Source organism: Nicotiana attenuata, chromosome 8 (genome assembly GCF_001879085.1).
Source record: "Nicotiana attenuata strain UT chromosome 8, NIATTr2, whole genome shotgun sequence".
NCBI classification, from domain to species: domain Eukaryota; kingdom Viridiplantae; phylum Streptophyta; class Magnoliopsida; order Solanales; family Solanaceae; genus Nicotiana; species Nicotiana attenuata.
The window spans coordinates 19,067,883-19,080,794 of record NC_031996.1 but is presented as its reverse complement, the minus strand read 5'-3'; the positions used below and the strand labels follow the sequence as shown (position 1 = coordinate 19,080,794).

The window sequence follows — 12,912 nt, the reverse complement described above, 5'->3', positions numbered from 1 at the left end:
CTATTCCGGGATTTACGCCATGATCTTAGGGACGTGGCAGGAATCTTGCTCATTCTGTTACAAATCCGTAACGGCATTATCTCGGGGTTGAGCATACTCGGCTTCGATAGTCATCGCACTTCGATCCTTGGGCATTGCACTCTGTCTTCGAGCTCGAGTCTGGTCCACCGAGCTCGAACTCGACCTTACCTGAACTCGGGCTTAAGGCGACCCCTCGAGCCTGGGATATCGGGCATACCTGATTCCGACCGTATACAGTTTAATCTTTAAATTTTTTACATTGAACTTATTATACATATGAAATTATGGGTTTATGATATATATTACTCTCTCTGTTCCAGTTTATGCGAACCTATTTCCTTTTTGGTCCATTCCAAAATGAATGATCCCTTTCTAAATTTGGTATCAATTTAGCTTAAACTTACAATTCTACCCTTAAATGAGAAGCTTTTATAGCCACACAAATACTCTGGACCCCTTTTTGACTTGTTTAGGACCACAAATTCCGAAAGTCTTCATTTTTATATATATTATTTTGTGCGAAAAATAATAGGTTCACTTGAATCCATAGCTAAGAACCTTTATCATATTAAAACCACTTAATTAATCTAACTATTTTCTGTAGTTCTTCTTGGTTTTTTCATCTGGTTTGTGTATTACTAAAAGATATTGGAAGATTTTATCAATGGAACTGGTCACTAATTTCTTCAACCCGTTGTTGAACTATTTCTTCTCAACATCATTTTTTTGTAATATGTTCTATCCTCGATAATATATTTACGGGACTTTAAAGGGCTCGACATTGCAACAAGTGATGGTAGGTAAATTATAAATTATGTGCAATCAATCTGAAGATTTTTGACATCACCAAAATGAAATCAAGCTGGCCAGAAAAATGAAGAAGAGATGATAATGACACAAAAAGTTGCCAGGAAAGGAAAACATTATTTATTCCAGATTAACAGCTAGAAATACAGTAGGCAATCTAGCTGATGATTCTAACAACAAAAGTGCACACACTGCGTTCAGATAATTTGGAACCATATCCACGAGGTTTAATTTAACAATCGACAAGCTTAATCTCAACACCTTCAATGGAGATCTCTTCGCCACCTGTCTTTGGAACCACAGTTACCGCAATAGTGTCTTCATCTTCCAACCCAATATCCTCCAACAGTTCAGTGATGGCCAACTGGAATGTTACAGAGGTAACATGAGAGGCATTATCTCCATGAACATGTGGCAAGCTGGTGTAACTCCCCGCATACTCCGCCTTGTCAAGCTCGTCCGCATTCACAGTCTTGTCCACGTTGAGGAACACATCGAACCTTATATACTTGCTATCGTCATACTTAATGTTGTTGAACGTTAGCATCTCCTCTTGTTCATTTTTCTCCTGTTGAGTCCTTGACGAAGATGGCCTATCGATGGAAAATGAAATGGCTCTGTCCAGCTTTGAGAGTGGGAACACCCTGCTTGCTGGCGGAACTGAACTTAGATTCACCTTCCCTGCATTGCTCTTCCTTATTGGCTTAAAATTACGCCATGGGGTTGGCATCGGTGCGTAATCGAAGCCCATTTTCTTACTGTCCAAACAGTCACGGACTTTCACACGGAACGGGTTGCGGTTTTCATCGTAGAAAAAGAACTCCGAGTTCAACCAATCTTTGTGCGTGAGATCCCTTCTTTTCCCTCCTAAGGCTTTCCACTCGGACCACATCCGGTCCACATTGGCGTGATGGGAATAGAAAAGCGGGTCTAAACCGGCCGAGTAAAAATTACCCATATCCTCACCGTGTTGCACATTATTCTCGTTAGGACCACTACCAACCCAGATGTGGACAGGAGTATGAGGAATGTTTTCAATAGTCCCCATCCCTGGACTGGGATCAGTTCCTAGAGGGTAAGGCTGACCAAAGAAGAGCAACGGGCAAGGAGCATTAGTTATCATTTGACGATACATTATAGTTAAGTTATTAGTCATCTGCTGCAGTTGAGTTGTTTGGACTTCGGTACCAAAATAACCAAGATCGATTATGGTTCCATTACGGTGACTTTGGTTACGTCTTGCATCGTAAAGGGAAGACCCTTCACGATCGAACATGGGAGGTATACGCATGCCCTTTGGATGGTCCCAGTTCCAATATGGCAAACCAAAAGTAGGATCATTAATTAAAGAGCCCAAGATTCTCTCATAGAAGTACAAGTACCATCTATGAAAAGGGAAAAAAAGCCACGAGAAATGGACTTGTAACTCTTTGCCACCAATTTTGTAAGCACCGTTGCAATAAGCACAATGGATATTGGCTTGTTGCTTGAAGCCAAGAGGGTCAAATGGGTCTTTGTCAAGTTCCCTCATTCGACTAGTGGCTAACTGGTATTTAGCAATGTACTCCTCATCAGCAGCATGAGCAGCAGGCCGAATACGGAGTTTGGGCATAGAAGGAAACTTGTAATATGGAACGCTGTCCATATCACTTGGGATAGGGGGGCAACAACTGTATGAAACCTCCTCTTGGTCATTTATATGGGCTTTGCTACAAGATTTGAGATCAGGAGGTGGTATAGGAGCAGCAGTAGCTAATGGCGCAAGATTAGCTGCGCCATACAGCCCTCCTAAACCCAACAGGACATTCCTCCTGTCAACAGCGTCAAGGTTTTTGTCATGCTCGCCACTGTTGGCATTGCATGAGAACTTGAAATTTTGGTTACGTTTTCCATGAAGGAAAAGCTGAGAGGGTTTTGCAAAGAAAGATGAGTTGGTGTTGGTGAAGGAAGAAGAGGGAGTTTTACTGGCGCATAAAGGTAAAGTAGAAGAAGAAGAAGAAGCCATTGCTGGGATGAGTGCTTTTGGTTCGAAGGGTTACAACCTTGATTTATACACAATCAGTAAGTAGCCTGGTAAGGTACAAAGTATAAACGTGAAGCACGTGGTTGATTCTTAGTCTTATCTTGTACTGCTAGTAATAAAAGCTAGCGAGAAAAACCAAACATAAATGTGCATAGAAACAATAACAAAAGGTTATCGCGTTTCTGACCCTACATATCCATGAATTATTGAAGAATACTTCTTTAAACGAAAGAATACATGTATATTATATATGTGGACAATAAAGAGCAACCAACTAGACTTCTTCCCTCCAAAAACTTTGATCTCTTTATTGTTTTCCTCTTAAAAGCATTGGTACGGAATCCAACATTTTTTTATAACAAACTTTGATATTAAGAATTGTATACGTGAAAAATTATTAAAATTTTATATTTTAACCCAATAATCTTAAAGATTATAATGAGTTCAGTGGAAAAAATATAAAAATCGAACTCATGTTTAAATCCTCCATTCACCTCTACTTACCAGAGTCAACCTTACTTATATTTGATCAATAACTTTTGTATGCTTATTTAGTATACTAGTATATCCTTACATTCCATTTTATTACTTATTGTATATATTTTTGGACTAACTGATTTAACAAAAAAATATCGTTAGAACTTATTGGGCGACAAGTGCGGTTTTGTTATAAAATAATAAAAGAAGAAGAAGAGTATTACAGAGAAAAGTAGAGGGAGAGAATTCTTATTGAATTTTGGGATGAATTACAATAGAATAGAACCCTCTATTTATAGGGAGAGGGTGACTTAGCCACCAAGCAATGAACCCTAGAATCTCTCTAAATATAGACATTCACCATAAATACAATTCTATTTATAACACTCCCCCTTGAATGTCTATTCAACAGATAGTGTGCCTCGTTAAAACCTTAACTAAAATAGAACCCAGTGGGAAAAAAATTCTAGTAAAGGAAAAAGAGTACACATATCTAACAATACGCCTTTTGGTTGCCTCATTAAAAACCTTGCAAGGAAAACCCAGTGGGACAAAACCTTGTGAGGGAAAAAGAGTACAACGCGTATTAACTCCCCCTGATGAGAGCATCAATTCACATCCTTAAGCATTTGCATTCCAATCTTGTGCACCATCTTCAAAAGATCTTTGATAGAGATTTGATGAACAAATCAGCCATATTAACTTGAATGAATATATTGCACCTTGAAATCATCATTCTTGATAGAGATGGATTGTCTTCATATGATCTTGTTGGAATCGTCAGTTCAATATCTTCACATAGAGGTGAAAACTCTTGCTATCATATTATCATGCATATAGTTATAGCAAGATATATTTGTGCACAAATTGCACTGAGGATGTAGTACTTCATGACCATGAATTCTATATGCTTTAAGCAATTTAAATACTTCAAGGATTTAATAGGAGCATTTGCAATGAGAATATAGTTACTTTCTTTGGGTCAGCAAATGCGTCTGACATGCTTTGCAATAAATTGCACATGAATTATCCTTTTATGAACTTCAAGTTCATATTATTTTATTCGAGGATCTAGATGTATAAATGATAATTCATTCCATGTAACTTTTTCTCAACTGTTGTATCTTGTCTCCCCCTCATGTTAGAAAAACTAACTTGTTTCCTCAACTTTGAGAACCCATCTTTGTGCGTTATGGTGTTAATCATAATATACACCGCACATCAATAATAATAAGATGGAATTGGTTCCTGACCCTAAACCACTTGTGAGGAGAGAAAATAATATACTTTCGTATATAACGTATATCAAACTGATATAGATAACTTTGTTCTCATAAGCAATAGTTTAGCTATTAAGTGGAGGTACTCAATAAATCATTTTGCTAAACCAACTGTGATGTAAACCAACTTATCAAGAAGAACTATCTTGAATAAAAAATCTGGAAATTATGCTCTATATTAAATTATTGAGCAAGTTACCTCGCAAACACCGGCCAGGTTGCAGGTTAATAATAATCGCACATGTAACCATCTCATAGATGCATCTTATGTGGTATACATGGCAGGTGAATGGGCCCATATTCACCTTTGATATTTCCAGCATTCATGGGATTCAATCCCAATTTTAATTGGTCTATTAATTAATGAGAATAAGCAATGTAAGAGAATTCGTAAAGAACTTTTTAGTTCTTTAATATTTACCCATGTGAATTCTCTTTTATTTTTGCACATCATACTTGAATTAACATGGCTAAACCAATTATGCCAAGGATAAATTATCAATATTGATAAACTTCAGGTTTACACCATGATGTGTGCAATTATGAATAAACTCCAAGTTTATTGTGATATGAGTTTTTATATCAATAATATCCACTTCATTGTGGTATTCTTTTGTTTATGTAGTACAAATTGGAGAATAAAGCGGGTAGCTTTTCACATACATATTACCCCGCTACAAGTTGTAGTAATAGAAGATATTAAATCTTTCCTTTATTTATAGTCTCAATATAATCAACCGCTTTCGCGTATACTTTGGAAACTGAATAAGTTTCTTTGAGACTTACTACAACACAACGTCTTATTGATAATTAATTTTCTCCAAAATAGTATAATTGGCTCTTCTAGAGCTCTCAATTCATTTGGTACTACCACATATTCATCAACATCCATATGGTGAATATCTCTTTTAAAGAGAAAGTTATACCATTATGGTTATGGTCAAAATTATATGCAAGATATGTTTCTTGCATTACCGTTGTCTTTAAATGATCACATTGCCAAAATATTTTGGCATACAATAAGTACGTGACCAATGACCATTTATGCCATAATAATGACATTATTTTCTTATATCATCTCAAACCTCCTTTTAGAGGTGAGTGCGGTATATTCACTACCACTAGCACGTTCATATTCTTTGAAGAATGAATATGTATTCATAAATCAGATGTTGTCACATTCACATCATGAATGAACCATAATCATCTATATGTGCTTTACAAAATCTCATGTCAAATCGATGACAAATATTTTTCACAGAGTGAAAGATTATTTTGAGAATCCTTATTGTTCTCATTACCACAAATGATGACGATTATAATTTCGTCTATTGCCACGTCCATATCCATTGATACATTCATAGTAAAATTTTTGTCTTCTTTCAGACTTATCACATATTGCTATCACATTCTCTTAAGGGAATGAGAATAGAGCAAATTCAATGGGACGGGTTTTCACTTCTTGTGCTCACGATCATACATGACTTTGATCATGGCAAGATATAAAAATTTTACCACTTCGAGTGGTTATAATTTCTTACAAACTCCATTAGAGTTGTAATCAAACTTTGTTGTCTTTGCTTGTATATAAAATCAAATTATAGAATTTCAAGAATTTAAAAGAGAAAAATAAAGTAAAATACTTACCTTAAATCCAGAATTTAATCTTGAAGGAAGTTCATGGAATAATTGACAATTATTATGCTCAATCCCAAAGCTTCTACTCAATTGGTTAGAGTCTCGTGCTGATAACGTGTTATAAAATAATAAAAGAAGAAGAAGAGTATTACAGAGAAAAGTAGAAGGAGAGAATTCTTATTGAATTTTGGGATGAATTACAATAGAATAGAACCCTCTATTTATAGGGAGAGGGTGACTTAGCCACCAAGAAATGAACCCTAGAATCTCTCTAAATATAGACATTTACCATAAATACAATTCTATTTATAACATGTTTATATATGTTCTGCTAGCTAGTATCACGGGGGCTCTTTTATTTAAATATTTGAATCTATAAAGCTTTTACGCAATACATTAGCCTAGTAATTCAAGTAACAAAAATAATGGGGGAGATCCTAGCTATAGTGACTTTTGATTTACTGAAAAGAAGTAGAAAAGGACTACAGCATGGGGCCACAAAATGTGCCAAGACAGCACAAATTGAACCAATTCAATATGTCACCAACCCACAACTATCAAGCCACAGAGAAGAAAACCTACCAGCGTTCACTCAACTGCACACCCAAACACAAAATTTTTAATAAATTAATGGGAGGTAATTTTATTGGGGGGTGTCGGGGGGGGGGGGTCAAGTTTTGGGCTTTGTTTGCTCGTAAAGGGCACGACATTTGCATCTATACCCGCTTTTTGGGTCACGTTTTAACTTGTACCCGCTTTGCAAAAAAAATTGCAAGCGTACCTAATTTTTCGCGTAACTTCAGCATACGGGCCTGAAGTAGCAAAGACAATCACGCAAACTTCAGCATTCTAGTAGACGGGCCTGAAGTAGCAAAAATTGCTGAACCAAGTGTGCTGAAGTTTTTGTTTGTAATTGCTGAACTTAAGCATTCTAGTGCTGAAGTTTTGTTCTCTATTTGCTGAAATTTTTATTTGTAATTGCTGAACTTAAGCATTCTAGTAGCTGAAGTGTTGTGATGCTGAAGTTATTTAGTTCATTTGTAAAAACTTCAGCACTAAATAAGTTGAAGTTTTTTTGGTCCTGGATTCATTAGTTTTGTCATTAAGCTTTTTCAAAAACTTCAGCAGAAGATGCTGAAGTCATTTAGTTCATTTGTAAAAACTTCAACACTAAATAAGCTGAAGTTTTTGAAAAAGCTTTCTAACATACTAGATAAATAATTACCTTATTCTTTCATAGTGTATTACTACTATAAAATAATCAGATTGCCAACAATATCGAAATCATAAATTTTGGAAACAATAAGCGTGAAAAGTACATAATTACGTAGAAATTTTCACAAATTATTGTCTACTAACTTAAGTAATTATTTATAATTTATTTTTAAATAATCTAATAAACATACTTATGGCAATCATCCCATGAACTGAAGTTTCATAGCAGCACCAACAGCAGCACAAGGAAGAAGAAGAAGAAGAAGAAGAAGAAGAAGAAGAAGAAAAAGAAAGCGAAGGAGGAGAAGGAAGAGGAGAAAGGGGGCTGAAGTTGTTTAAAAAGTGGGTACAAGTTAAAACTTTAAAAAAAATAGGTATAGGTTAAATGGGAGCGACCAAATAAGGTGCCCCGTGCAATTTTTACGTAAAGGGCTGATGGGTTTGGGGTTTCTTAGTTGGGCTTCACCGGTAGAAATGGCACCACAAATGGCAACTTTTGATTATGTTATTTAAAATGTAGCCACATTTTACGAGGTATTTAAAGTGTAGCCACAGTACTACTGCCTTCTTCTGCCGCACTTCATATATTAGAAGTACTGGATTCTAATTAGGACGTGTTATAAATATATTATATTGTGGATGTTCATTTAGTACTCCGTTGTAAATAAGCTTCCTGAAGAAGCTTATCCATATGGGACTCCGCCGTTAATATGTTTATCTATTGAGTACTCTATTGGAAAAAGCCTCCTGAAGAAGCTTATCACTTCGGTACCCGGTTATGGATAAACATTACCCCCGGTAGAAGATTATCTATATCGGGTATAATAAGCTTATCCTTTCGATACCCGGTTGTGGATAAACATTACCCCCGGTAGAAGATTATCCATATCTGGTATAATGAGCTTATCCTTTCGATACCCGGTAATGGATAAACATTAGTCTCAGTATAAGATTATCCATATCTGGTACAGTAACAGCTTACACAGCAGCTTGTAGCAGCTTACACAGCAGCTTACAGTAGCAGCTTACACAACAGCTTACAGCAGCAGCTTGCAGTAGCAGCTTACACAGCAGCTTCCTTTCTTCTATAAATAGAAGAGATATCAGTTCATTATTTACATCAGTTTGGAATTCGAATAATATATCAGTTTCTCTCTATACTTGTCTTTACTTTACAGTCTTTATTTTATAACACGTTATCAGCACGAGACTCTACCATCCCGAGCAAATACTTTGAAAGTATCTGAGGTACGAACTTTCTTTTTCTATATAATGTCAAATCTTTCTAAACTTGAATTTGTAGCCCTGGATATATCGGGCAAAAGCTACATGTCTTGGGTGCTTGATGCTGAAATTCATCTTGATGCGATGGGTCTGGCAGACACCATCAAGGATAAAAATCAAGCATCAAACCAAGACCGTGCCAAAGCAATGATATTCCTACGCCATCACCTTGATGAGGGCCTGAAAATGGAATATCTTACTATTAAAGATCCAGTCATACTGTGGAATAATTTGAAAGATAGATATGACCACCTGAAGATGGTCGTTCTTCCACAGGCACGTTATGACTGGACTCATTTAAGGTTACAAGATTTTAAATCTATCAGTGAGTATAATTCTGCTATGTTCAGAATTATTTCCCAATTAAAATTATGTGGTGATAATATTACTGATTATGATATGTTGGAGAAAACTTTCACCACTTTTCATGCCTCGAATATGCTCCTGCAGCAGCAATATCGAGAGATGGGATTTAAAAAGTATTCTGAACTTATCTCACATCTTCTTATAGCCGAGCAACATAATGGACTATTAATGAAAAACCATGAATGCCGACCTACTGGTTCTTGTCCATTCCCTGAAGTGAATGAGACGAACTTCCACCAAGCTAAACGTGGAAGAGGTCGTGGCCCCAGTCGTGGTCATGGCCGTGGTCGGGGAAGAAATCCCAATCATGGTAATAATAATGCACCAAAGAACCCTCCTCGCCACCAGCAGTGGAAAAGGAAGGAACAAAAGCATGAAGCGGTGCAAGCAGCAAATGCAGAAAGTGCATGCTATAGATGTGGAGGAAAAGGGCACTGGTCACGTACCTGTCGTACGCCAAAGCACCTGGTTGAGCTTTATCAAGCCTCCCTGAAGAAGACAGAGAAAAATGCTGAAGCAAATTTTATTTCTGAAGATAATTTAGACTTCATGCATTTGGATGTAGCTGATTACTTTGCACTCCCAGAAGGAGAAACAAGTCATGTAATCGGTGGTGAATCTGCAGAAATATAAATATTTTAATTTTTGTTGTTTGTAATAGATAGTATGGTTATGCTTTGATAATGATGTTTTTTTTATAATATATTTTATTTATGTCATTTTGAAGAATATGGATAATTCTCAAATTGTGTTTGAATCAAAGACAAATCATGAAGATATTTGTGTTATTGATAGTGGAACAACTCATGCCATATTCAAGGATCGGAAATATTTTTCTTATTTGCATAAGGAAAAGGCAAATGTTTCAACAATTTCTGGTAATATAAGTTTGATTGAAGGCTCCGGAAGAGCCATTATATTTCTGTCTAAGGGAACAAAACTTATTATAGACAATGCATTGTTCTCCTCCAAGTCCCGAAGAAACTTGTTGAGTTTTATAGATATCCGCCGAAATGGGTATCATGTTGAGACAATAAATGAAATGAACATGGAATATCTTTGTATTACAAAGAATATTTCTGGCCAGAAATGCATTGTAGAAAAGTTACCAACTTTATCTTCTGGCTTATACTATTCAAAAATTAGTACAGTTGAAGCACACTCTATCGTAAACCAGAAGTTTACGGATTCAAATACTTTTGTGCTTTGGCATGGCCGTTTGGGCCATCCTGGATCAATAATGATGAGACGAATTACTGAAAACTCGAGTGGGCATCCATTAAAGAACCTGAAGATTCTTACAAATGACGAATTTTCTTGTGATGCTTGTTATCAAGGAAAAATTATCACTAGACCATCACCGATGAAGATTGGCATTGAATCCCCCGCCTTTTTAGAGCGTATACATGGGGATATATGTGGACCTATTCACCCACCAAGTGGGCTGTTTAGATATTTTATGGTCTTAATAGATGCATCTTCAAGATGGTCTCATGTGTGCCTACTATCATCTCGCAACCTGGCGTTTGCAAAGCTATTAGCCCAAATAATTCGATTAAGGGCACAATTCCCAGATTATCCTATAAAGGCTATTCGCCTTGATAATGCTGGAGAATTCTCATCTCAAGCTTTTGATGATTATTGTCTATCAGTTGGGATAAAAGTTGAACATCCTGTAGCTTATGTTCATACTCAAAATGGCCTTGCAGAGTCATTTATTAAACGCCTACAATTGATAGCAAGACCACTACTTATGAAAACAAAATCGCCCACTACTATTTGGGACCATGCTATCTTGCATGCAGCATCATTTATCCGTCTCATACCGACACATTATAATAAATATTCTCCGTCACAATTAGTTTTTGGTCATTAACCAAATATTGCCCATCTACAAATTTTTGGATGTGCCTGTATATGTGCCAGTAGCACCACCACAGCGCAGTAAGATGGGACCACCGAAGGATAGGAATATATCTTGGGTTTGAATCACCCTCTATTTTCGCTATCTTGAACCATTGACAAGAGATTTATTTACTGCTCGATTTGCAGATTGTCGGTGTGATGAAATAATTTTCCCACAATTAGGGGGAGAGAAAAAGGAAATCAAAAGAGAAATAATGTGGAAAGTTTCATCATTATCTCACTTTGATCCACGTACCCCTATATGTAATCAGGAGGTCAAGAAGATTACCCATTTACAAAATATAGCAAATCAAATGCCAGACGCATTTACTGATTTGAAAAGGATAACTAAGTCACATATCCCTGCAGAGAATGTGCCTATCCGAATTGATGTCCCAGTAGGACCATCTACTAGCATGAGAGCTAGTGAACCTAAAGCACACCTGAAGCGTGGTAGGCCTTTGGGTTCTAAGGATCGAAATCCTCGAAAAATAAAATCGACAAATGATCAAAATGATACTATGAAGGGATTTCCTAAAGAGACTCAAGATCTCATTAGTTCTGAGATTCCTGAAGAAATCAATGAACCTGAAGCTCAAGTGAGTAAGGAACTTTTAATAAGTTCTACCAGTGATGGGATTAATTTAAATCGATCTGAAATAGTGGTGGATATAATATAATATATTATATTATGGATGTTCATTTAGTACTCCGATGTAAATAAGCTTCCTGAAGAAGCTTATCCATATGGGACTCTGCCGTAAATATGTTTATCTATTTAGTACTCTAGTGGAAATAAGCCTCCTGGAGAAGCTTATCACTTCGGTACTCGGTTATGGATAAACATTACCCACGGTAGAAGATTATCCATACCGGGTACAATAAGCTTATCCTTTCGATACTCCGTTATGGATAAACATTACCCTCGATAGAAGATTACCCATACTGGGTACAATAAGCTTATCCTTTCGATACTCCGTTATGGATAAACATTACCCCAGTTGAAGATTATCTATATCCGGTACAGTAGCAGCTTACACAGCAGCTTGCAGTAGTAGTTTACACAGCATCTTGCTTTCTTCTATAAATAGAGGAGATTTCAGTTTATTATGTACATAAGTTTGAAGTTGAATAATATATTAGTTTCTCTCTATACTTATCTTTAGTTTATTTGCTTTACAGTCATTATTTTATAGCAGAATTATATATATAGTTGTCCCACGATGATCAATTTCCAGCAGAATAGAATTTTTGCATAATTATTTCGGTGATTCATATAAATATTGAAGTACTTTATTAAATGCAAGTGTTCTAACTTTGTTTTCTTCTTTGAACGAGGTAAATCATATATGCTTGATCTTTAATACTTAAGAAGTATCACTACTAGAAATCCGGTAAATACCGACCAAAAAAATCGACCAACTTTGATCGGTTATGGCCAATTACCGACCAAATACGCTTGGACGGTATTTTGATGGTCGTTTTAATATACCGACCAAAGTTGGTTGGAAATTACCGACCAACGTTGGTCGGTAAATTAAATTTAAAAAAAAATATTGCAAAAAAGACCGACCAAAGTTGGTCGGTATTTTAATTATGTAATCAAAAGATTCACCGTCTGGGAATCGAACCGGGGTGTATGCTGTGGCAGGATACTATTCTACCACTAGACCATTGGTGCATTTTGTTTTGAGATTGTCTTTTTATTTATTTATACTCTTTAATTGTATTTTTGCTTGAAAATAACCCACCAAAGTTGGTCAGTTTTATTTAAAAATAAAATTACCGATCAAAGTTGGTCGGTTTTTTTAATATTAATTTTTATTTATTTTAATTGCAAAAACCGACCAAAGTTGATCGTTTTCTTGGAAAATAAATTTCGCAGGACTGAAAAAT

At 36.1% G+C, this 12,912-nt stretch overlaps 2 protein-coding genes across 2 annotated transcripts; one reads left to right on the top strand and one right to left on the bottom strand.

The window, feature by feature from the left end:
• LOC109231018 (polyphenol oxidase E, chloroplastic-like) lies at nt 914-3,060 on the bottom strand. The gene has a single exon (XM_019396541.1). It carries the CDS (start codon nt 2,831-2,833, stop codon nt 1,061-1,063), a length of 1,773 nt encoding a protein of 590 aa, XP_019252086.1. The 5' UTR covers nt 2,834-3,060; the 3' UTR covers nt 914-1,060.
• Nucleotides 9,004-9,744, top strand: LOC109231538. Its single transcript, XM_019397200.1, has 2 exons — nt 9,004-9,553; nt 9,647-9,744. Exons 1-2 carry the CDS (start codon nt 9,004-9,006, stop codon nt 9,742-9,744), a joined length of 648 nt encoding a protein of 215 aa, XP_019252745.1.